Source organism: Puntigrus tetrazona, chromosome 7 (assembly GCF_018831695.1).
Source record: "Puntigrus tetrazona isolate hp1 chromosome 7, ASM1883169v1, whole genome shotgun sequence".
Taxonomy (NCBI): Eukaryota; Metazoa; Chordata; class Actinopteri; order Cypriniformes; family Cyprinidae; genus Puntigrus; species Puntigrus tetrazona.
The window spans coordinates 5,569,628-5,593,536 of record NC_056705.1 but is presented as its reverse complement, the minus strand read 5'-3'; the positions used below and the strand labels follow the sequence as shown (position 1 = coordinate 5,593,536).

The following is a 23,909-nucleotide window of genomic DNA, read 5'->3' as shown; positions in this document are numbered from 1 at the left end:
GCATTTGTTGATACAACCGTGCCATTTCAACTTACTTTTATCCAGATCTGAAATTTTTTATTAAACCATATTCACACAAGATTCAAATCGTTTGTATTTTTTTTTACACTTATACAATTATGTCAGCGTTATTCTAATGGAGAGACTTGTGTGGGGAGAAACCATGGACAATAAAAGAAGACATTGCTGATGGAAGTTAGATGAGGAAATAGTTAACTTGCCAGGCATGAAACTACACTTTAGCTAGAAAGATAGGCCACAAGTTGGTCGAACATCTAATTTGGTCCAAAAAATCATGGCCAATTTAAAAAAGGGATTGCTAATTCTAGAAGTGAATTCTCTGTTTAATTTGCAAGGCCCCAAATCCCCACTTAACCTCTGTAGAGATTTCCTAATATGTTTTATGCTTTTTCTCCTCCAGCCACTGATTCTCGCCACAGAGGAATCTAAGGAGGTGTTAGTCGTCATGTTGCTGTCGGTGAGGAACAGTGATCAATCAATCAATCAATCAATCATTTTTATTTGTATACTGCTTTTAACAACACAGGTTGTATCAAAGCACTGTACAGAATAAAGCAGAAGAATACAATGACAGGGATGTATAATGATGAGAGTGAACAATTTGTTATTAAATGCAGAGACGGTCTCAATCACTAGAAGTTAAGTGTCCCCAACAAAGAAGACAGAGGAACCAAAACCCCATCCATACAGAATGAAGAAAAAAAACTTGGGAGAAACCAGACTCAGTTGAGACCAGTTCTCCTCTGACCGGACGCCCAGAGAATCAACATCCTTGCTGCTCCTTGTTTCTCAGGCTCATGTTTTAGTTTCATCTGAACGTAAAAGCCAGTCCATTTGAAGTTCCCACGTGAACTGAATATGTTGGAGATTGTTTTTGGGTGAGCGAGGACAATCTTTCTAGAAACCCTTCCAAACAACATGGTGATGTAGGGGCAATTTTTTAGGTTTTCTGAAGCAGAGATTCAACTGCTTTCTACAGTTCTCCAGCTGTGGTCATTTGAGTCTTTATCCACTCAAACTCTCCTTCTCTGCGGTCGTTAGGACGATATAGACACACATGCTCTTCCAGACAGTTTTGTTGATTGGAAATTCTGAATTATTGGCCTGGTGGTGGAGACTTTTCTCTGCTGTAGCTCTTTTCTTAAAGACTCTTGTGAAGCTCAATTATCTTTTGCTGCAAAAATATATTATTTGTTTTTTTTTCATTATGATGGATGATTAAGTGAATTTGGGTTATTATTTATGTGAAACAGGAAGTGATGTACTAATAGAGGCCGATACTGAACTCTCAAACTGATGAAGGATATCAGACGCGTCAGAAGCGGAATGCATGGAAATACATGACTTTTTTGTTTTTTTACTTGTGTCTGCATTATCACTAGTCAAAGCAACTGGTTATATTCTCATTTCACCTTTATTTTCTCTAAGAGCAAACATATACCACCTACGCTGCTGCCATCTTGGCCCACTTGCTATGAAATCTAGCTTTGAATCACACATTTACGCTAAGGATTTGCATACCGTAAACAAGAAGCAAAATGCGCTTCCCATTCGTGACAGCTATCTTAACACGAAATATCTGCCATGTAAAAATAACGTTTAGACGGTTGTGTTGTGTGTTTAGTTGTTTCCCATTCTGAGACTTATGGACCCCGCTGTATATAAAATATATTTCAATCTCATCTCATTCCTTGCTCCCATTACTAAGATTAAAATGACTAAATAAATACCTTTATTTTATAAGCTGATTTATTAGATTGATGTGCACAAGGACTGTTGCCTAAACTTTGAAAATTACTGTAAATAACCAAATTCAAACATATTTGAATACAATAATATTTTAACCCACATGCAAACTAGTGGCACCAACACACAATACCAACACTGTAGAGGCGGTGAATAAAGGTTGAAGAAATTTCAATGAGACCAATAGATATCATACTATGGAAAGTATATCAATATTTGTTATCATTAATAACAGCATAGAACATTATATTTTGCATTTGGTAGGTGCTTTTTATCCAATACAACGTTTTATCAGTTCTCACTTTGATGATTTTGGAGGACGCGTCATCACACCTGTGGTTTAAAACCATCGTCCACCAGGAGAAAGTCGCATCATTTTCAGAGGATCCCCATTGTTTTCAGGAAATCTTGTAATGATGAGATGACGTGATGATATACGGTGATGATCTGCTGGTGCTGTGAGCGTGTAAGAAATACTGCTGCTGAACGTTGAAGGTGGAGGCCTTCTGAAGCAAGCACGCGAGATTACATAACAGCCGTGATAGAAGACTTCCTCCATAAAACCAGTCTCTCAAACACAACACGACCACTTCACTGTCAGGCTGCAATACCATAGCCAACATCAATATTAATAATCTTTCACTAGCCCTTTTCTTGCTTAAAAACAGAAATGATAACAATCCTGACTGCTGAAGTGATTATTGCTGGTAAAAGTATGCACGTTTCTTTTATACCCAGCATTTATATTTTCTTTCTTTAATTTGACTTCTTGTATCCGGGCAGATTCCTCCGGTTACTGAATCAGCTCATTTGGGTTTGTGAAACCAATACCACTGAGTGGATCAGTTCTTCAGAGAATCAGCTAAACCTTCTGGACTGAATGGAAACATTCGGTTCACGTCACATTTCATCATTTATGTTTTCCAAGAAAAAAAAACGGCACAGTCCTTTACATATGCAAAATAATTGTAACCTCAGTCAAATGAACTTCACACCAGCTCCCGAAAAACATTACTAGCAGATCTGTGGCTGATTATCGTAGGAGAAATGTGAAAGTAAAAAAATCGAAGACATGATGATGACCTGGTCGTTTACAAATAAACACAAACCTAGAGCGCTTCTTCACACGTTTCTGCTTTTCCCAGCAAGCATTTACATTTATATTTACATTCACCTTCACGTTTTGTTTTTTACTTTTCTCAGAGAGAGAGATTTCGAAACAAGCACCTTGAAAAAAAAAAAAAACATCTCTGTGTGCTGTCCAAAATAGTTTCGAACGCAAATCAACAATTTAATCATACAATTAAAAAAATTTGTTCATTAGTTTGGGTTTATTACTTTATAAACACATGAACGTGAGGCCAAAACATGACCATGTGATATTAATGAAATAAAACACGGAAATCAGAATAAGAAAAACGTGTAAGTGATGTTTATATGATCACCTAATGTTCATGGTCACGTTGCGGTCTTCATTTCTTCAGAAACAGATCTTCTCATGCCACACCAGATCAGTTTTTGTGTACTTGGAGGATGCTCTGAATAAAACAAAAATATGCAAATGTCTGTTGATCTTGAGAAGTCAGTAGGATGGTAAAGAAAAACACATGTAAAAGCAAGCGCACAACTGAAAAGATACAGAAAACAGCATGCAGTATGAAAACAAAGACTGGGAAATGTGTTACATAAACCATTCCTGTAGTACCATTATGATTTTGTGTGTGTTTGAAACTTGACAGCTTCAGTTATTAAAATTCATGCTTGGTTTTTCACTGAAAGGATCAGGCAGGGTCATGCAGGTTACAACGACATGCTTCTCTATATCTCTATCTCCTTTATTTAAAACACAGATCACAGATAAGAGAGACTTAAAACCTGTCATTATTCCAGTTTTTAATCCCTTTCAGTAAAAATATGAGGTAATGAATTTGAATATGTAGATCAGAAAGACGGTCTGTCTTCTTCTTCTTCCTCTTCTTCTTCCTCTTCTTCTTCTTCTTCTTCCTGGAGGAGCGGCAAAAGTTTGGTGCATTCAGTTATTGTTACTTTGACTTTGAAGTACTTTGACTATTGACGAGATGTACAATCACAATCTCAATAAAACAGAACAACATTTTTCTTGCAGCTCCAGTCAAAAGAAAAGGGGGAGGAGAAATGTAATCATGTGATTCTGAGGAGAAGTTAAGCATGTCTCTCCCGAGAGCCAAGTTCTTTCAAAGCTCCTCGAATGAAAGCTGAAAGGATGTTTGAAATAAAGATGACTGTTTTCTGCATGAGTTTGTCAGTTTTACTGGGTAAGTCAAACATATATGTTTAATATCTTGATGATGCGTTTCAGAAACAGAATAGAATGTGTTGTTCTTGATTAATGCCACAAAACCAGTGTTTCCCGACCTGTTTTTAGCAACTAAAAAAGGCACACCACTAATGCACACTGAGATGAAGCAAAATTGAAGAAACCGCTTGTTTCAAATGGCGTAACAAAATGGATTTAATGTGGAACTTGGGTTCATGAAGGAACACAAGGTCTTGGCAGCTTTATGCCGCTGATGATAAAACTAATTTACATATCGTTTTTGTCTGAAATACTATACTTTACTGTACTTTCGTGTAACTGAAAATAGTGGAGCATGAAGCTAGCAACTTTAAGTATTAAAAAAAATTAAAAAAAAACATGCATGAATCGAAATGAGAAGAAACATCTTTGTCTTAAAATCTGTACCTGCTCTCCTCATACTTTCTGCAGCTGTTCTTCAGAGGTCAAGAACTAAACCTCTAAGAACTCAATAAGGCCTTTACATTATACTCTATATATATTTGTCTGCGTCTGAGGCAACAAGTTCATCACATGTTTTCATCTACTTAAAGTTTAGAAATGTACAAAACAATTACTGCGTGCGAGTGCCAGGGATTTTTTCTCCAAGGAGGAGTATTCAAATATTTAAGTATTCCTTTGAAACTCAATGTCTTTTTAGTATAGAAACAATGTCTAATAGTTAAATATCTTTTCAATTCAAAAATATCAAATATATTCCAGCATTTTTCTGTGAGATGAAATGAATCCATCAGTCAATGACTTTTATTTATACAGTGCTTTTAACTGTGTGTGTGTCTTTGTGTGTGTGTTTCTGGTGATCTGTCCCGGGTCTCATCTAGGTGTTCTGGTCTCTGATGAAGGTCATCTCTTGGTGCTGATCCACCATGTGATCTGGATACTGAGAAACAGAATAAGAAAGAAACAGACTAATATTAAAAATCCTTTAATTTATTTGAATAATAAAAGTGTATTAGTGTGTTATGTGTAGGCTAAGTTAAAAAGATGTGGTTCCCAAACAGAGTTAGGGAGATTGTTCCAGAGTTTAGGTGCTAGATAGGAAAAGCCGCTGCCGCTCGCAGTTGATTTTGATATTCTAGGTATTATCAAATGACCAAAGGTTTGAGAATGCAGCGGACGTGCAGGACTATAATGTGATAAGAGCTCGCTCAAGTATTGAGGAGATAAACCATTCAGGGCTTTATAGGTAATTAATAAGATTTTAAAATCTATCTGATGTTTGATAGGGAGCCAGTGCAGTGTTGACAGAACCGGGCTAATATGATCATACTTCCTAGTTCTAGTAAGGACTCTGGCTGCTGTGTTTTGGACTAGCTGAAGTTTGTTTATCAAGCGTGCAGAACAACCACCCAATAAAGCATTACAATAATCTAACCTCGAGGTCATAAACGCATGAACTAATATTTCTGCATTAGAGGTTGAGAGCATAGGTCGTAATTTAGATATATTTTTAAGATGGAAAAACACAGTTTTACAGATGCTAGAAACATGATTTTCAAAGGAAAGATTGCGGTCAAACAGCACACCTAGGTTCCTAACTGATGATGAAGAATTAACAGAGCAGCCATCAAGTGATAGACTGTGTTCTAGATTATTATATGTGGGGTTTTTAGGTCCAATTATTAGCACCTCCGTTTTTCAGAATTTAACATTAAGTTACTCATCATCCAGCTTTTTATATCGACTATGCATTCTGTTAGATTCTCAGTTTGGTGAAATTTTCCCGCAGCAAAACATAGAGCTGATTATCATCAGCATAGCCGTGAAAGCACCATGTCTCCTGATAATATCCCCCCGGAGGTAACATGTAAAACGTGAAAAGTAAAGGTCCTAGCACTGAGCCTTGAGGAACTCCATATTTCACTTTTGATCGATATGATACCTCCTCATTTAATGCCACAAACTGATAGCGGTCAGATAGATATGATTTAAACCATGCTAAGGCGCTTCCTCTAATGCCAACATAGTTTTCTAGTCTATCCAAGAGAATGTTGTGATGGATAGTATCGAATGCTGCGCTAAGATCTAATAGCACTAATAACAAGATAAAACCACGATCCGATGATAGAAGCAGGTCATTAGTAACTCTAATGAGAGCAGTCTCAGTACTATGGTACGGTCTAAAACCTGATTGGAAATCCTCACAGACACCATTTTTTTCTAAAAAGGAATAGAGTTGTGAGGATACTACCTTTTCTAGAATCTTTGACAAAAAAGGGAGATTAGAGATTGGTCTGTAATTTAAGTCTTTTTGGAGACATATCTTAATGACTTGATGTATTAATGATGGTCAGAATAGGATCTATGGCTTCTGGAAGCAAATTTTTTATAGGGTTTAACATACATGTTGCTGGTTTAGATGATTTAATAAGTTTGTGCAGTTCTTCCTCTCCTATAACAGAGAATGAGTGGAATGTTTCCTCAGGGGATCTATAGTGCACGTGTCTGACACATGTTGTCTAACCCCAACAGAGTTCAGAATGTCTAAGAAAGCTAATCCTAATGCGTCTTTTTCATTATCAACATGGATATTAAAATCACCAACAATTAAGACTTTATCTGCGGCCAGTACTAACTCAGTTAGAAAATCAGCTAATTCTTTAATGAAATCTGTGCTGTGTCCTGGTGGCCTGTATACAGTAGCCAGTACAAACATAACAGAAGATTTATCACTAGCACATGATTCTGTAGATAATGTTATATGCAGCACCAAAACTTCAAATGAGTTATACTTAAAGCCTGCCCTCTGAGAAGTACTAAGAATGTTGTTATAAATTGTAGCAACACCTCCCCCTTTACCTTTTAAACGTGGCTCATTTTTATAGAAATATTTTTGTGGGGTAGATTCATTTAGAGTAATGCATTCATCTGGTTTTAGCCAGGTTTTTATCAAACTGAGCAAACCTAGGTTCTGACCTTTGATCAAATCATATATATATAAAGTGCTTTTGCAGAATGGGATCTGATTTTCAGCAAGCCAAGTTTTATAATTAGCCTTTCTGTATTATAAATAGTTTTTATTTGTTGTACATCAATTAAAATGGTTTGTGGTTTCTGTGTTTTGTACCTCGGGGAACAGACACGTCTCTATAGTGTGATATCTAGGTGAAAGAGTCTCTATGTGTTGAGAATGAACTGGCTCCTGTGACGTGAGGCAGCTAGCAGACGGTCGGTTTAGCCGGTCTTTCTGCTTTCTGACCGGGGCACTAGTTGGTCAAAAGTGAGCTCTAAGACTATGTTCTATATTTCTAGAGAGAAGAGCGGCACCACCCCAGGTTTCAGCTCTCTGCTGAGCCTCTACTGCTATCTGCTGGACAGTAATCATATGCTTTTAAAACAAATAAATAGTCTACAAATCTCTTAACTAATGGTTTTAGGTTCATTTTTAAGCAGGTCATATACATTTTAGTGTAACTATGTAGGTGTTTAAATTTTGTTGTTGAATGCATTTGGACAAAATCTCACCATAAAAGGTAAAGTGCTATGCAAAAGAAATTTGAAAATGTTGAAATCTTTTCCACTCTTCGATCCCACAAAAATGGTATCCAGATAAACACCCTTAAAGGGAAAGTATTACGCCCCTTTCACAAGATGTAAAATAAGTCTCTGATGTTCCCAAAGTGTGTATGTGAAGTCCAACTCAAAATACCTTACAGAATTTTTAATAACCTGTTTTTAGGGAATATGCCAAGATGCCCTTTATTGAAAATGTGGAAGATGGAAAATGTTTGTTATCTTTGCAGAAAATGCATTCGGTTTAAAAGTCAGTCTTCTGATTATACATATATTACAATAGTGGCTTTAGCAACACTGGCCTCACAGAGTGCCAAGAAGCTCTTTCAGGAAGGCAATTTGGAAAACTAACGCGTGGCACTTTCTTCTTCTGGAGGTGTAGCTGGATCACGAGCAGGCACCGCTCCCTTCTTCAGGAACCACTTTATGTGAAAACACATGGTTAACGCTGACCTCATTCACAAAGCAGTGTGGTGTAAATTGCGCAGACATAACTGAATTTGGGTAGATTTTTCTTTCAAAAATAGAAACTAATAATAATCCACCTCATTTTCAGTGGCTCTCATTTCGGAAATAAGTGGAATGGACTATCCAGCTACAGAATGCTTGGGAGACAGTGCAGCAATGGAGGTCTGCGTACAGCTTGCTGTAAACCCGCTGAGGACGGTTTTGTGTTAAAACAACAGTGTTTGTCACCATAGGCTACTGTATTTGGTCTTACAATGTCATTGTTTAAGTAGCTTATATTCAACACTGACTGCATTTCTTTATACTTGAATTCAAGTTCGAAATAAAACTATAAAGTGTATTGTGAGGTCAGCCTATCGTTGGCCTGCAGGATATTGGCTCTGAGTGGGGACCCAACTCAGAAACCGATCTGAAACTTCAAGGCATAGAGCTGTATGAACCATATACAGGTATATAGGAAGTGTTTGTCCAAATTCAACTAGTTTGCAAGAGAATGCAAAAACCACCATGTCCCTTTAGGGGCTGTGATAAAGTCACATTAGCTGACACCGCTGGGGAAGCAGCACTACATTACACTTGCACGTACACACCTGCACACACTCCGGTTTACCTCATCCACGCATTGCATCCTCCCTTCTGTCGCCGCTATCAGTGTAGCGGATGCACACGCTGATAGTGATAGCGCACGGACATTCCCCATTTCAGCACTTCTCCGTATTTATCATTTACATACATTTTACATAACACTTGTCCTGTTTTGTCTCTGTGATGTCTGTCTGTGTGGGCGTAGTCAGTCTTCCGGGGAAAGCTAGCGCTGGCCAAACCGAGCGCACGAGCGGTGGCTGATTATAATGTCACGTCCTTCCCGCTCTGTGCCGCGCAACCGGAAGCTGGCGAAACCATTGTCAATGTATGATGACCAGGACCGCCACAAAGAGGCACCATGTAAATTGCTGCTGAAAGCTAGGTGTTTATGTGTGTATTTACCTGTGGCAATAGTATAATAAATGTATGGTGTTAAAGTGTTATACGTGTTAAAGGATTGCATGTTGATTGTATGTAAAGTGGGTCATACTCAGTGATAAATAGTAAGTGCCAAATAGTGGTGGTATTTGTGTCCCCAAATGATACTACCCAAAAAGGGGCGGAGTTTGGCCTATTTAAGCTGAGGCCAAACTACAGAACGAGACTTGTTCACCAAGTCGATGTTTAGAGTGCTACTGCGGTGCCTCAAGCAATTTAAACCTGGATGTATATTGTGGATACCTGTTTGATACTTGTAGTGTTTTCCGGTTTATTTTTCCCTTTTATTTTCTTTGGTACTTTGGGTTTGTTTTTGTGTTCACCTGTATATAGCCTTCACTGTGGACAATACTTCTGCACTGTAAATAAAACTGCACTTTGCACTGAAGTGCTGTTGCGAGTGAGCCATCATTTTACATCCTCTTACAAATTTGTGTCCCTCCCCGAGCTGCTGGGCTCGGTTACATCACAGGGGCTTTGTAAACTTTTAGCCAACCAAATGTAAATTTGACCAAATATATGTTTATACATAGAAGAAAAATGTAAATACTAAGCACTGTTTTGTGTTTGTCATTTAAAGGGTTTTTCTCAATTCAAACAAAGGCAGAAAGAGAAGGTAAGATGTTGTCAGTTAATCACTATAGCATCTTTGTCCTCATGTTTGTGTTGCTGTGAAACATTTTACCGGCTCTGCAACATAAATATTCCAGAACATGGTAAAATGTCATAGACTTCGATTGCCCAGCAGGGCAAATTAGGATTTATTTTTTTCCTGATTGATTCAAGTTTGAAAAAAGGTATTCCTAAAATTTTTACATGAACTAAAACCAGCCTAGGTTCATTGGAAATATGTATCTATTCTGCCAAACTAAAAAAAGTACCTATACATATGAAACACTGCAGTTTTCAGTTAAAATGAACACTAAAGGCAGTAAAACTCTGACAACATTTTTATTACAAGATTGCAGAGGAACGTATTTCCAATGAGTCTGGGTTGACTAAAACTGTTTGAATCTTTCCAAGTCGACAGAGACATCTAAGATTTGCTATTGTCCAGCTTCTACAATATTGAAGATCCACTCTCCTAACATTACAGTGAATCAAGATCTATTCCAATTAGAATATAAATATATAAATATGTTTTTTCCATTAAACATATTTCAGTGAACGTAGCGACATGGGGCACACCTATTCAGTCAACAACAGATTACGGCTTGATTGCCACAAACGCTCTGGATGGGTCGAGCTCCACCTGCACTCATACACAGACACAGACTGACCCGTGGTGGATGCTGGACCTGATGAAGACCTACAGCGTGAACAGAGTGACCATCACTAACAGACTGAGCTGCTGTGCAGAGAGGATAAACGGGGCGGAGATTCGGATCGGAAACAATTCTTTACATCTTTTCAGCAACCCAATGTGAGTCTCTTTGACATTCTTATACATAGCTACAGATTGGTCTGGTCCATCGTTTTATCATTTTTGCACTATATATATTTATACAATTTTGTATAGATATACACTGTAAAAATCTGTAAAATTTATGGTGAACAACTGGCAGCTGTAGTTGCCAGAATTCTATTAAAAATACCGTAATTTCATACCGTTAATATACCAACCTATTAAAGTGCTGAAATCTGTTGTGTACTTTTGAAATACATAGAAAAGAAGTGCTTGTGGTGATTAGTCACATGATAAACCAAAGCCCATCACAAGCAACCTTTAAATAGTAACATATATAGAAGGTGCTCGGTGCCATTCACACAAACACTAAACACCATTATGGTGATGGAAACTAAACTGAAATATAAAACTAACATTGATTTAACGAAATTAGATGTAACATATAACCATAATAAACATAACTGATGAGAAAAAAACTAAATTCAAACAATTTTGGGAACATAAATGAGTTTTTTCCCTGTAAATTTTACAGAAATTTACCGTTAACTATTTAACATGTTTTTACTGTTTTACTTGTTTTCTGTTAAAATCATGGTCATTTTTTGCAGTGTACAAACCATACATTTTCTTAATCTAATTATTATTTTTATTCTATACATTACAAAACATTTCTAGTGTAAACTTGCGGTTCAGTAAGTCTGTCAGCTGTGTGTAAACAGCAGATGTAGATCAAGCAGTCTTTAACAGACATCTCCTAGACATACATGTGCTATTTTGGCATATAGGTCAAGTGCTAAATGAGGTTCCTTGGTCATGAGACACTATTTCTCTCTGAAGCATCACGCAGGAAATAAACGACAAAACTTTCTTTTCTATATGCGATAATGCTAATTACGAATATAGCTTGTCTGCAAAAGAAAAAAAAATATATATATACAGTATATATATAATACATTTTAGAAGAGCAACTGACTCTTATTTTTCTCCAGATGTGCCACAGTTTCTTCAATTCCAGGAGGAGCTACCTCCAGCTACTCGTGTGCTGGGTTGACGGGGACGCTATGTTATTGTGGATATTCGTGGACTTTCAATGATTCTTACTCTCTGTGAAGTGGGAGTCTACGTGACTTTTACAGGTAAATTAAGGAGAATTTGGCTTTTTTGGAGCTGTTCTTATTTCATTACAGACTTACAGTAACATATATTCAGACGGTGCCTGCATATTACTATGAAGTGGAAAAAGGAAATGCACAATTTGGCAGAATAAGGCCCATCTTTAGACAATTGACGAGGGGCTTGATTGACCGGCAACCTGACAGGTTTTGCATCATAGCATTTTTGTTTAGAAGAGGAACTTTAAGGATCTCCTGGAAATCATGTGTAATTTATCTAGTCTATCCTCCATGTGTCACAAAAGAAGGATTGGTGGGATATCAGACTTGTATGAACACACAAGTGTGATAAAACAGATTTTATTAACAAAAGATAGACAAGCGTAATCAACATCTACCAAACGAATACCATGAATGAAATAGAAAGAAAGTGCATAAGATGCATAAAATGCAAGAGCAATCAGAGCTACGTTATCTGGAAAGATAAACTGTTGCTACTCTGAAAGAATACAGGTGAAAACCCTTATTATGCATCAAAGAACTAAGAAGAAAAATAACAAAAAACTGCAACCTTTGGATAAGTGATAGCTATGTTCTCTCTGGTCAAGCGAGGTCCAGTGATAGTGACTTCATCCACTGTTGTTCTGGGAATAACACAGGAATCCGTTTTGACAGCCTTTTACACAAAGCGCTGGAGGATGCTGATCTCCTGGAGCACCAAAGGTTCCTTAAATTGGGAATAGCAGATAAAGCCCAGGAGTAGGTGCAGAAGGTCCTTGCCTTGCCTAAGTCTGGGGGCACATGGTTGCCAGATTGGACAGATTAAAGTCAGCAATTTCACACTCATACCCAAGCTGTCAAACTGATGTATTTAGAGAAGAACTATCATTTTAGACGTTTATGGGATTTGGAGCTTTTCAGTCACAATGCAGTCTTTGAAAATTCTATAAAGAATCTTAATGTTTTGTGCCCGAAGATGAATGAAGATCTAACCGGTTTAGAATGCATGAGGGCTAAATAATGACAGAATTAAAAAAAATTTATATATAAACCCTTTAAGTGCATTTCTTTATTTTCTTTAGACTGTTCAAAAAAAGATTTTCGTTGAAGTGTAGAGTAATGCATATTGTTTGCAGTTCTTATGTGTCTTCTGTTTTCTGCTTATAACTGGCGTTGAAACATTGTTCTGTTTCACTTTCCTAGATTGAAGAAAACTACCACACGTTGAAAGAGTATAACATAAGTTGACTAAAACCATTTCTTGATGCTGTGTAACTTACAGGTAACTTGGCAACAGATAAAACGGTCACGCAGTCATCAACAGATACCGTCTGGTACGCTGAACAAGCCATTGACTTTAATCCTGGTTTCGCACTTTCGTGGCCAGCATGTTCCTCAACCTATAGTCAGACTAACCCATGGTGGAGGCTTGATCTGGGCTCTGTGTACAGAGTTAATAGAGTCGTCGTCACAAACAGACTAGACTGCTGTCCAGAACGAATAAACGGAGCTGAGATTCACATCGGAAACTCTTTGGAGAACGACGGCAACAACAACCCCATGTGAGATCCTCTTTCAGTGACTTCATATCCATAAACAACCCCTGAAACACATATAAAGTCTGAATGAGGTTTTCTCCATCTCTCTTTAGATGTGCTGTGATTTCTAGTATTCCAGCTGGTGCTTCCTCCACCTTCACATGTAACAATATGGAGGGTCGATACGTCAATCTGTTCATTCCTGGAGATTTAAAGTGTCTTACTCTGTGTGAGGTGGAGGTCTATGGAGAAGGTCAGAGCAAACAAGCTTGCAATGGGGACCATTAATAATATTATTTGAATTAAAACTATCGTTTAAAAATGTCAAATGTAAAATGTTCGAGAGTTGGATGCTCTCAACAGTCACCACAAAAAATGCATTTGTTTTTGACACTAAACCGTGCCCCCTGAACCTTTTGTTATCGTAGTTTTTCATCGTTACACAACCTCACATTGCATCTACGTAATCTTAAGACTTTTCACTAAATTGCTAAAGATATTTTAGTCACAATACATTTTGTTTGTTTTCATCATTTGCATTTAGCGTTTTCTTCTCCCTTTCGTCCATGTATGCTCGCTCTTGTGTCACTCTTTTAGGTCCTGTTCTGAAGAAAACGTTTGTGAAGTTGAATCTGAAGTCCAGTTCTAGTCTGTCTGAACCTGCAATGATAGCCCAGCTCCTGTCCCAGGTGAGAGACGGAAACATGCAGAAATCTATGTGCACCGATAGCAGTTTTAAGAGATCTGCTCGTTTCAGCTTCGGTCTGCTCTGGAGCAACGAGGGTTTTCTGACGTGACGCTGCAGTGGACTCAACCTCCCAAAAAGGAAGTGATGCGAACGGAATCTTCACCAGGTGAGTTTATTCACACAAACACTGAAAAACAAAGGAAATAGCTGTAAAATTATTACAATCTGAATATTACAGATAAAATTGCATTTTATGAACTTTTATTTACAGCTCAATGTGCTGCAAGAAAGAGATGATGATGATGGGGAAACCTAAACTTCAGATCAGCTTTGACGTTCTTCATTTTACCTGCTGGGATATTCTCCAGTCTTCAATGTTGGTCACAATGAAATTGTGAAAATTGAAACTACGGATTCATAAAACTGAAAATGCTAACTGATTTCCGCAAAGCTGCTTTGAAATAATTTGTATTTAAGTTTAAGTTTGTCAATACACTTCTTTATTGTTATATAAATATTGTGCTTTGACTTTTGATCCATATTGGTAGTCTTTTTATAGGACTGTTTGGTTATGAGAATGTCCAAAAATAGTTCGGCATGGATTCAACCAATTGTCCAAAGGTTTATTAGACACGACCGAATCGTTGTCATTCAAAAACGTCCAGATCTAGTGCAACTATATCAATCCAACTGCATGCTTTAATTCTATTCACAGCTCGTTTATATCAAAACCATCACAGAAGGTGGAAGTACCGTCTATATGGTCCTCCGCTTGCTAGATAAGGAATGAACCGAGCGCTCTGATTGGTCAAAGTCCTCTTTCATTGCTGTTGCTTGATTTAAGTGCTGTGCGTGCACAAAGGTGCCACTAGGAGATTTGTAGAGCCCACTCACCTGTGTCTGAGACAGTGTTTATATACAATGTGTGTGTAAATATCAGTTAAACTGCATTTTAACATTATGGTGAAGAGTCATTTTGCGGCAACACATTTTATGCCATTTCAGAAGTACCTCTTCATTTAAGATAATCGTATATTTTTAAGAAGGCAGAGAGAAAGCGGTGAATGGGAATGTGATTGAGATGAAAGGGAGGAGAGATGAGGTGGGTCATGTGATGAACATTTACACAGATCATCCTCTATAAAAATATCCTTCTCACTCTTTATCCTCAAAGAAAGAAAGACGCCTTTAGTCCGTCATGAAGAAGCTCTACGAGTGTCTGTGGATCTCTTTGGGTAAAGTACAAAATACACGCCTCTGCTATTTTATCAGATGTTCAGAGATGTGACTGTTTTCTAGTTCAGTTTCTTGTGCTTTAGTGCAAATTAACAGCAAGATGTAGCATCAAACTAAGCATTCTATATCAGATACGGTGTTCCTTTAGTTTTTTTCATGGTTGTTTGTCATTCTTCATTTTGTCATCATGCATATTTTGCTACATTTCTTACCATATTTGTAGAAAAGTTTCTTTCCTTTGCTCTATAAAAAAAATCTAGTGTTGAGTCTTTGCTCATTTGTGTATGTAAATGATTTGATAATCTGCACCTGTGTTTAAAAATCATGACAGCCTGCTAGTGATTGTACAGGGGTTTCGCCTTAGATTTACATAATCCACACAAATTCATTGCTTTACTGAACTATTCATTAAAGAGGTTTTTTACCAAACTTTGTAAAACAAAAAATCCTTGAATCAATGTGGCCTTCAAGCTCCGCAATTAGATGAAATTTATCCGAATATTTTGTGTGATTTTGTTATTTTACACACCATGTTGATGAAAAATTGCATGAATTTATTATTTAGATCCATTTAGTCTACTGAACAGCCTGCAATATCTCTCTTCCTCTCTCTCTCTCTCTCTCTCTCTCTCTATTCACACACACACGCTTGCTAGCTGCTCATAAGATAAGACAATAAAAATGATAATAATAATCACAGCAGCTCTATAAAGACACTCACACTTTATTTTCCAAGTAGTATATGGACTATTTTCTAAATTTTTAAAAGAATTATTTTGCTCAGAAACACTGCATTTATTCGTACAGTAAAACAGTGTATACTTGATTCAAGAAGTGGGTCTCAAAAATGGCCAGAAATATTATTTTTCTGACTTAAAGTTAACTTGCTTTGCTTGTACAGTCAAAAATGTTTAGTGTTAAGTAAATATTTTAAATTGATTGTTTTGTAATTGATTATTTTTTTCTTTGAAACGCTAGACAAATCTGTAAAATGCGTGTTTTGGCTTGTCATTTATGTGATCGTGCGGGGAAAAAGGCAAAATAAAATGCAATACGCCAAAACGCTGGGAATTTATACATACTTGAGTTGTCAGGTTACTGATGCACATATAAACGCATTAGGTTTATATTGATTATTGGCTTTCTGGTGAGCGTGCAAACATGCCTAATGAGAGATTGAGGTCATTTTTAGGTGAAATAAAACCACCCAAAAATGATCGCAATTTGAAAAAGAAAAAAATTAATTTTTTACTTTGTACTTATAGACGTTGTGACCAAAGCCATTAAGTTTGAGATCAATGCAATAACGCGTTATTTTCAGCTCGACCCGAACATAATAAAAGGGTTAACTTCAGAAGAGATGTTCTCATCTACAGTATAATTCAAATGAACATTTCATTTAAATAATCTCTGAAGTTCATTTGAATCTTGTTGTTCACACAGGGTTTTTATCCATTCAAGAAACAGCCAATGGAACAGACGGTAAGAAAGTATTTAATTGTATTTTTTTTTTTTTGCAAAATACCTCACGTTGCCAAACACCGTCAGTCCAGACGACAAAGCCTGTTTAAGGACATACTTACACTTCTGACATCGATGAGAATGAATAAATGAGAACAAAACACTTGAAAAGCTCTGGGACTCTAGGGCTGTGTAACACAACACTGCTCTGCTTTACCGCAGAGATTTGCATGATAATCAAATTATTAATTGCACAGCCTTACTGTCGGCCATAATGCTCTTTTCCAGAGAACGCCGCCTTTTGGCGCAACACAAGCCAGTCGTCCACCTGGGATTCGCTCTGGTCTTCTAGCAATGCTGTTGATGGGTCACGTACCACATGTTCACACACGATCTCGCAGACCGAGCCGTGGTGGAGAGTGGATCTACTGAATGAATACCAAGTGAAAAGTGTGGCCATCACTAACAGAGATAGTTATGACGTTTCAGTAAGAATAAACTGGGCGGTGATTCGTGTTGGGTACGCCCCCAACGACATTTACGGCAACGCTGTGTGAGTATTTTGTTTGTTTTTGATGATGATGATGATGTTTCTCTTTGTCTACAGCTCTCATTCTCTGTCTGCAGATGTGCTGTAATTTCTACCATTGCACCCGGAGCCACCGCCAGCTTCTCCTGCGCGCGGACTCGAGGACGCGTTGCGTGATCGTTCATATTCCTGGAGATCAGAAAATTCTCTCTCTTTGCGAGGTTGAAGTATACGGGAATGTGCTTGGCAAGTCACCGCTTTTGAGCACCTTTCAATGTGTAATATGTCATTCAAAATATAAATATGTACATTGATAGCTAAATGTGAAAAAGCGAGCCATTGCACAACTTTTTGCATGCAGTTGGATCATGCTTTGCTCTTCATTGTTATTACTGGCATATTATCAAAGTGCCTAATTCTGTCCTTTGGTAATATTTCTATTCAAAATCATGATTCTTTGGTTCATAAAGTAAAGCGTGGCAAAACATATTTGAATTAATCAGTAAACATGTACATTCATCAATTTAGCAGACACTTTTATCCAAAGAAACTTGGACAATGGAAGCAATTGGCCAGCGCTATAACAAATCTCATTTATAAAAGTTGTTTCAACAGTGTTTAACATTTAAACAATTCTTTTGAAATTGCAAATACGGTAATTAAAGTGTAATCAACTCTGCTAATCCCATTTTAGCAAAATGCAAAATCTTTGTGAGGAAAAAAAGCATGGAAACTAAGGTGGCATGCATTCAGCTGCTTGGTATGTCATCCGCTGTATGCTGCATAGCAGTGAAGACTTCATAGATAAAGTATATAAATTGTTATATATAAGTTGCACATCGAAATGGTAGTTGTTTAACTCCAAAACTACCCAACATTTAAAAAATAACCCCAAAAATGACCCACCAGTGCTACATTTTTACACACTTCACAGTAGGAGCATCCTGGCCATATTACATGTTGTATTACATATTTCTTCACCTATCTTCAAGGAAACTGGGCATCAAGAGGAACTGCTCTACAGTCATCGCGTTCTGCGGACTGGTTCGCTGAAAAGGCCATTGATGGTAATCGAGGTCTCCAGCTGTTTTACCCGTCATGCTCCTCAACCCTTAATCAGTCTAACCCATGGTGGAGGGTGGATATGCAACAAATTTACAAAGTTAGCAGAGCGGTCATCACTAACAGACTAGACTGCTGTCCAGAACAAATAAACGGAGCTGAGATTCGCATCGGGAACTCTTTGGAGAACAACGGCAACAACAACCCCATGTGAGGAACTTGAGGTTGAAAGAGCATGAGAAATCAAGCACATGAAGGACTGACGCTTCATCTCTCTCTCTGTAGATGTTCTGTTATTGCTGCTATTCCAGCAGGTCAGTCCTACAGCTTCTCATGTAACGGGTTGGAGGGACGTTACGTGAATCTGATCATTCCTGGAGACATGAAGATACTCACTCTGTGTGAGGTGGAGGTTTTCGGAAAAGGTATACTGTCTCTTTACTGTTCAATTAACAAAAGTGGTGAGGAACACTATTACCGTTTTGCTGAATGCCAGCTCAGCTAATAATGTCTCTTTGTCTGGTTCACAAATTGTTTTTATGCGTGTGTTGGTTTTATATGGACGTTTGAACGTTTATTCCTAGGTCCCGTTTTAAAAAGATCAATCGTAAGAATGATGTTTAACTCCAGAGAGGATTTGACTGACCCAAAAATGAAAGAAAACTTAATTATGCGGGTAAGAGAAAGACAGAATACAGGTATGTCTCCTATAGAAGCAGTAAAGGGACCAAATGCTCACACAACAGGAGTAGGTCTACATTCGGTCATCTGTTTTTAACTGTAAAAAACGTTTTTGCTGCTTGATACTGTAAATCATTGTGTGTAATTGTATTGTTTTAATTATGAACATTTTGCAGTGTAACCATTTTCTGCACGTTGTTATCTGTCTCAATAGAAACAAAGACGACAAAATGAGCTTCTCTGATACTTCTTATGAAATTGATTTTATTATAATTGCTACTAGTATTGTAAAAAGTGCAAGATTCTTATTTGTATTCAGATATGTGTTGGCCTTGGTAAAATACAGGACAAATCACATCCTGTGTTGATTTGATACAGCATCACGGTACAGTTAATATTATAAAATTTAACTAAACCGCCAGCATCTTCAATGACTCGTCTTAATCTTAACCATTGAATCATTGACTCAGATGATTCAAAATTCAAAAAAGTGAATCATTTATGCTCTGCGTGTTGATTATGCACGATTGTTCTGCTGTCATTGCATAATGTTGCATTCGTTATGATTCCTCCACCAGCCGCGTGAGCCTCATTGGCATTACCTTATTGCTCATCTGAAACTGTTTTTTTTTTTTTTTAATGCAAATTAATCATTTAATAAGGTTTGACCCCAGCCTCTTGCTGTCATTACAGAGCTGTCACCACAGGAACAAACATGACAACAATCAGTATAGTTTGTAATAAACACACACACACACGCACACACGCACACACGCACACACACACACACACACACACACACACACACACCTGGCGCCAAAAGGGTCATGTTCTGATCTAAATGCTTTTGCATCAATGTGTTATTTTCAGCTGGGATCCGCTCTGGCTGACAGAGGACTCACGAACGTGACTCTGAGTTGGATTCAAAGCCCCAAACAGGTGATTCAGAAGGTGAACGCTCCTAAACGTGAGTCTGTTCTGCAAAATAACTTATAAGTTGGACGAATGTTAATGGTTATAAAAATGTGAAATAAGCTTTTTTTTTTTTCCCCAGGTTGCATTAAAGTGCTGTGATGTACTGGAAAGATCAACGTTGCTTCATAATTACTTATTTATAAAGGATTTATAAAGGTTGTGTATCACTGAGCACAGGATATTCTCTATATATGCTCCAGAACGGATGACATCGTGGAGGATAATTCTTCAACTAAGAATGTTTTTAATTGATTAGTTTTCTATTGATTTGTGTGATTTATCTTTTGTTGAATTTATTGTTTGCCGTTTTAGCATTGTTGTGTTTTTAAGTAAGCTTTTATGCACAGAAAGTAATTTTTAAAGGCTCTATATAAAATGAATGGATTATTTTTATTTGTGTTTATTTAATGAAATATGAGTGACCTCTGCTGGCCATATGTTTAACTTTGAGAGCACTCCCTTCCTGTGTAATGAACTTCTCATGCGGAGATACGACGACGGTGGAAGACTTTCAAAACTAATTGCAAAAGCCCTTATTAAATGAAGACATAAATAGATCAGGACCGCACAATTAATCGATTTCATAAATCACAATTACAGATGCCACAATTATGTAATCAAGTGGCAATTAATCAATTATTCAAAGCCTTCTTATGGTATTCTCCATTCTTAAGATGCTTTTTATTCTTTTGTTATCATAACAGGTTTTTTTCCATTGTTGTATTTTAGTATACAGTAATATAGCATTATAATTTTGCTTTTTTTATTATTTATTTAAAGAATAAAACAATCCAATGTATAATTAACATTTAATGCTTAATACTATACTAATAGAGTTGATATTTATTTATTATTATTTGTAGCCCTGAATACATGAACAACATCTTTATTATTTTATGAAAAAGTGCTTCAAAATAAAATGACATTCATGGGATCTTGATAATGCATAGGCTCCTGAAAGTAAGTGTTTTTAGAGTTCTGAACAGTAACCGATCACAAAAGATTAATGAATGTTAACGGTTTTAAAATGTTTAATTTTTTTTTTTTTTTAATGCATTAAAGTACTGTGATATACTGGTACGTATCAAATTGGTTAACATTTTTTCGTAATTATTTATTTACAATGTGAAGCCTCTTTGGAAATTCCTAAAAACATTTATTTACAGATTTAAATTAGATTTTAAAACCAAGATTATGATAATTTCAAACTTCAGTATACAAACATATTAATTTCGCTCTTTAGCTCTAATATAATACTAAAGCTACTAGCAGATCACTTTGCCAGATCTATTAACATGAGTTAGTGACTGATGCCTAAACTTTACGAGCATTGAGAAGTTATGAATATAAGCAAACAAGTTCTCTCCACTGTAAACAATGGTTGGGTCACAGTAATAATTTTTACATAATTTGAATAAAGTAAAATTGCAACCCACAAGCAAACATCAATAAAACCATATTATATAACCATGTAACTTTATAAACATTAATCAATGTTCTTAACAGATTAGCCTATATATTTACATTTTGTTGAAAAGATGTGATCGCATATAACTTATTTACTCTTTACAAAAGTTAACAGTGTAAACAAGGAACGTTTTCATTCTTAAACAGCACTTTAAAATGAAAACGCACTATCCTTAGCGGGACATGCAGTGTTCGATGTGTTGACTGGACATTTATTTTGCGTTAAAACTAGTGTTTTTGTAACGTGTTATGAGCGAATAAATAGACTGCACATTGCGGCATGTTCAGAAACATTTGCATTTTGTGTTTTCTTCAGTTTTATTCCCATCAGTCATTTCACTAATCACACGCTCACCAGATCACTCAGACACACGCTACTAGCCTTCCTTTTGCCCACCGCCGAGTGTCACTGTAAACGATAGCTACTGTACAAAGCCATTCACAGCTTCAAAGTCTAGTCATAGTTTTGCCTAGTCTTGTTCTCCAGTGTTCTGATCTCTGCCTGATTTTTGGATTATTGCTTGTGTATCTGGATTCACTCCTGCCTGCCGTCTTGGACCTTGTTTGGACCATTGCTCGTTTCCCTGGATGATCGCTCTGTCTCACCTCATTGGATCATGTTTGCTGTGGACTGAACCTTGCTTGTTTTTTTGGATTGTTCTCTGGTTTCACCTATCTGCTTGTTTGCCTGATTTCTGATTTCTGATAGTCTGCCTCAGGATTCCACTCCTCCAGCCTCCGGCCCCACCTGAGTACAACGACCTTCCTGATCCCCATCTTCAGTCACTGGTGCCATTTTCCTCTGGAGCCTCTGCGTCACTCTGTCTGCACGGTCACCTGAACACATGCTGTGGTGTCCAGCCAAGACTCCTGACTCGCCCTGGAGGCCTCCTGTGACTCTTCTGCATATCAGCCTCCAGGGCATCCACCCTCACTTTCGTGTGTTATACGGCGCGAGTCGTGCCTAGGGGGATGTTACATGTGTGTCATGTCTGATGTTGCACCCTGCCTTTCTGTTTGCCCATATTTGGTCCTTCCTCTTCCTGTCCATGGTGTTGTGATTATTAGTTAATTAGTCCCTTCCTGTTTTGTCGTCTGCTCACCTGTTTCTGTTCTCCCAATTATGTCTTTGTGTTCTTTTTGTGTTCTCCCATGTCGGTCCTTAATGTTATTCAATCTACTACATGTGTTGATGCTGAGTTCCTGTATAAAAGCAATCCCTTTTGTTCAATCTTTTGTTGGGACGATTTACTACAGCCACGATACGTGACAATTAAATTAGTAATATGAATTTGACAAAGATCAGAATATTTCAAACTGAAAGTTTTAAACACACTAGATGAAGTGTATATCTACAGTATATTATTAAAATTAAAATCTGATTGAATTAATTCAATCATTATTCCTTATTACAACCACTGACTTAACATCTCAAAGATAAAAAAAAAAAAAGGCAATACATGTAATTTGTGAGGAACAAATAATTGCATACCACTCAGGATGTGCAATTATGAAAACACAATTGAGAAAGAACAACATTCAAATCAAAGATGGCGCAGGATCAAAGATAACTGTCAAAAACTAAAAGCCTTTGTAGGGCTAATGATGAAACTGCTTTAGTGGATCAACTTATGTTTTTGGACTTAAGTGTTTGTTCCTTCGATATACGTCACATTTCATCAACCGTCAGACACTTAGCTTCTTTCCAAGGAAAAAAAAAAAAGAGACATTATTTACATAGGCAAAATAACTGTATGCCTAGTCAAATTAACAGCACAAGGTCATAGGGGCAAGAAATATTTGTAAAATAAGCAATTAAGGTTTGTGTACAGATTGTTGTAGGTGTGGTGGAGCTTGGAATTGAAGAATGTAAAAAAGAAAACCTGGTAGTTCTTAAAGCCCAAGACGCCAGCGCAGACACAGTCTTAGTGCACTTTCTTACATGTTAGTGCTCTCCTGAAGTCGTAAGAAGTTTTGGAACATTTACATTAAAATTTACATTCATGTTTTTAGGAACGTGCTTTCTAAGCAAATGACTTAAAATCAATGTGAATAAGAAAGACACGTAATGTTTTGCAACAGATGCAAACCATTTTTAATTGCTATTCTAGCACCTAACGCTAATATTCCAGTTGCGTTTCTAACAGCTTTGTGTCTTTTAGAAGATCCTTTCCTCATGTCGTGCCATGTAGTGACAGGCAGCCTTCATGCAGAAACAAAATGCAAAAGTCTTTGAGATGGAATAAATTAAAAGTGGCCGGAGCGACAGTCATGTCAACCACTTCTGTGGTACTGTTATGACTAGATTTTACTTTATGTTTTAGCTTAATGGAATTACTCCTCATTTTCACTGACACAGGTTAGGATGACATTATCTGAACAATTGAAGAATAAAATAAATGCAGAGCTTGATGTAGTTCAGGAGGACATGAGGTGATAAAAGACAGCTGTTAAAATCAATCCAGTTTGAGGGGTAGAAATTGATCATATTCATATTCAGTCATATTCAAAAAACAAAGTATTTCTAAGTGTGTATGTGCATGTAAACCTTTTTTTTTTGACAGATCTGAGAGAAAAATGGGCGGAGAAGCAGGATCATGTGACTCTGATAAGAAATTTAAACTGATGCGTTTCTTCCAGGAACAA

General features: G+C 37.1%; 1 protein-coding gene and 1 pseudogene across 1 annotated transcript; both read left to right on the top strand.

Moving 5' to 3' along the window:
- Positions 1-3,964: 3,964 nt before the first annotated feature.
- On the top strand, positions 3,965-14,594 carry LOC122349005 (annotated as a pseudogene).
- Positions 14,595-15,050: 456 nt separating this feature from the next.
- LOC122349363 (fucolectin-like) lies at positions 15,051-20,397 on the top strand. Its single transcript, XM_043245374.1, has 8 exons — positions 15,051-15,087; positions 16,532-16,570; positions 16,838-17,023; positions 18,272-18,350; positions 18,426-18,565; positions 18,725-18,816; positions 19,692-19,788; positions 19,876-20,397. The coding sequence occupies exons 1-8, from the start codon at positions 15,051-15,053 to the stop codon at positions 19,893-19,895; spliced, it is 690 nt and encodes a 229-aa protein (XP_043101309.1). The 3' UTR covers positions 19,896-20,397.
- Positions 20,398-23,909: the final 3,512 nt, after the last annotated feature.

What these genes read in the sequence shown, in the direction of transcription:
- LOC122349363 (XM_043245374.1), top strand. Translation starts at nt 15,051, where the DNA reads ATGAAGAAGCTCTACGAGTGTCTGTGGATCTCTTTGG. An exon ending in AACAGCCAATGGAACAGACG is followed by an intron (nt 16,571 to 16,837) that starts GTAAGAAAGTAT and finishes GCTCTTTTCCAG; the next exon opens with AGAACGCCGCCTTTTGGCGC. An exon ending in AAGAAAACTTAATTATGCGG is followed by an intron (nt 18,817 to 19,691) that starts GTAAGAGAAAGA and finishes TGTTATTTTCAG; the next exon opens with CTGGGATCCGCTCTGGCTGA.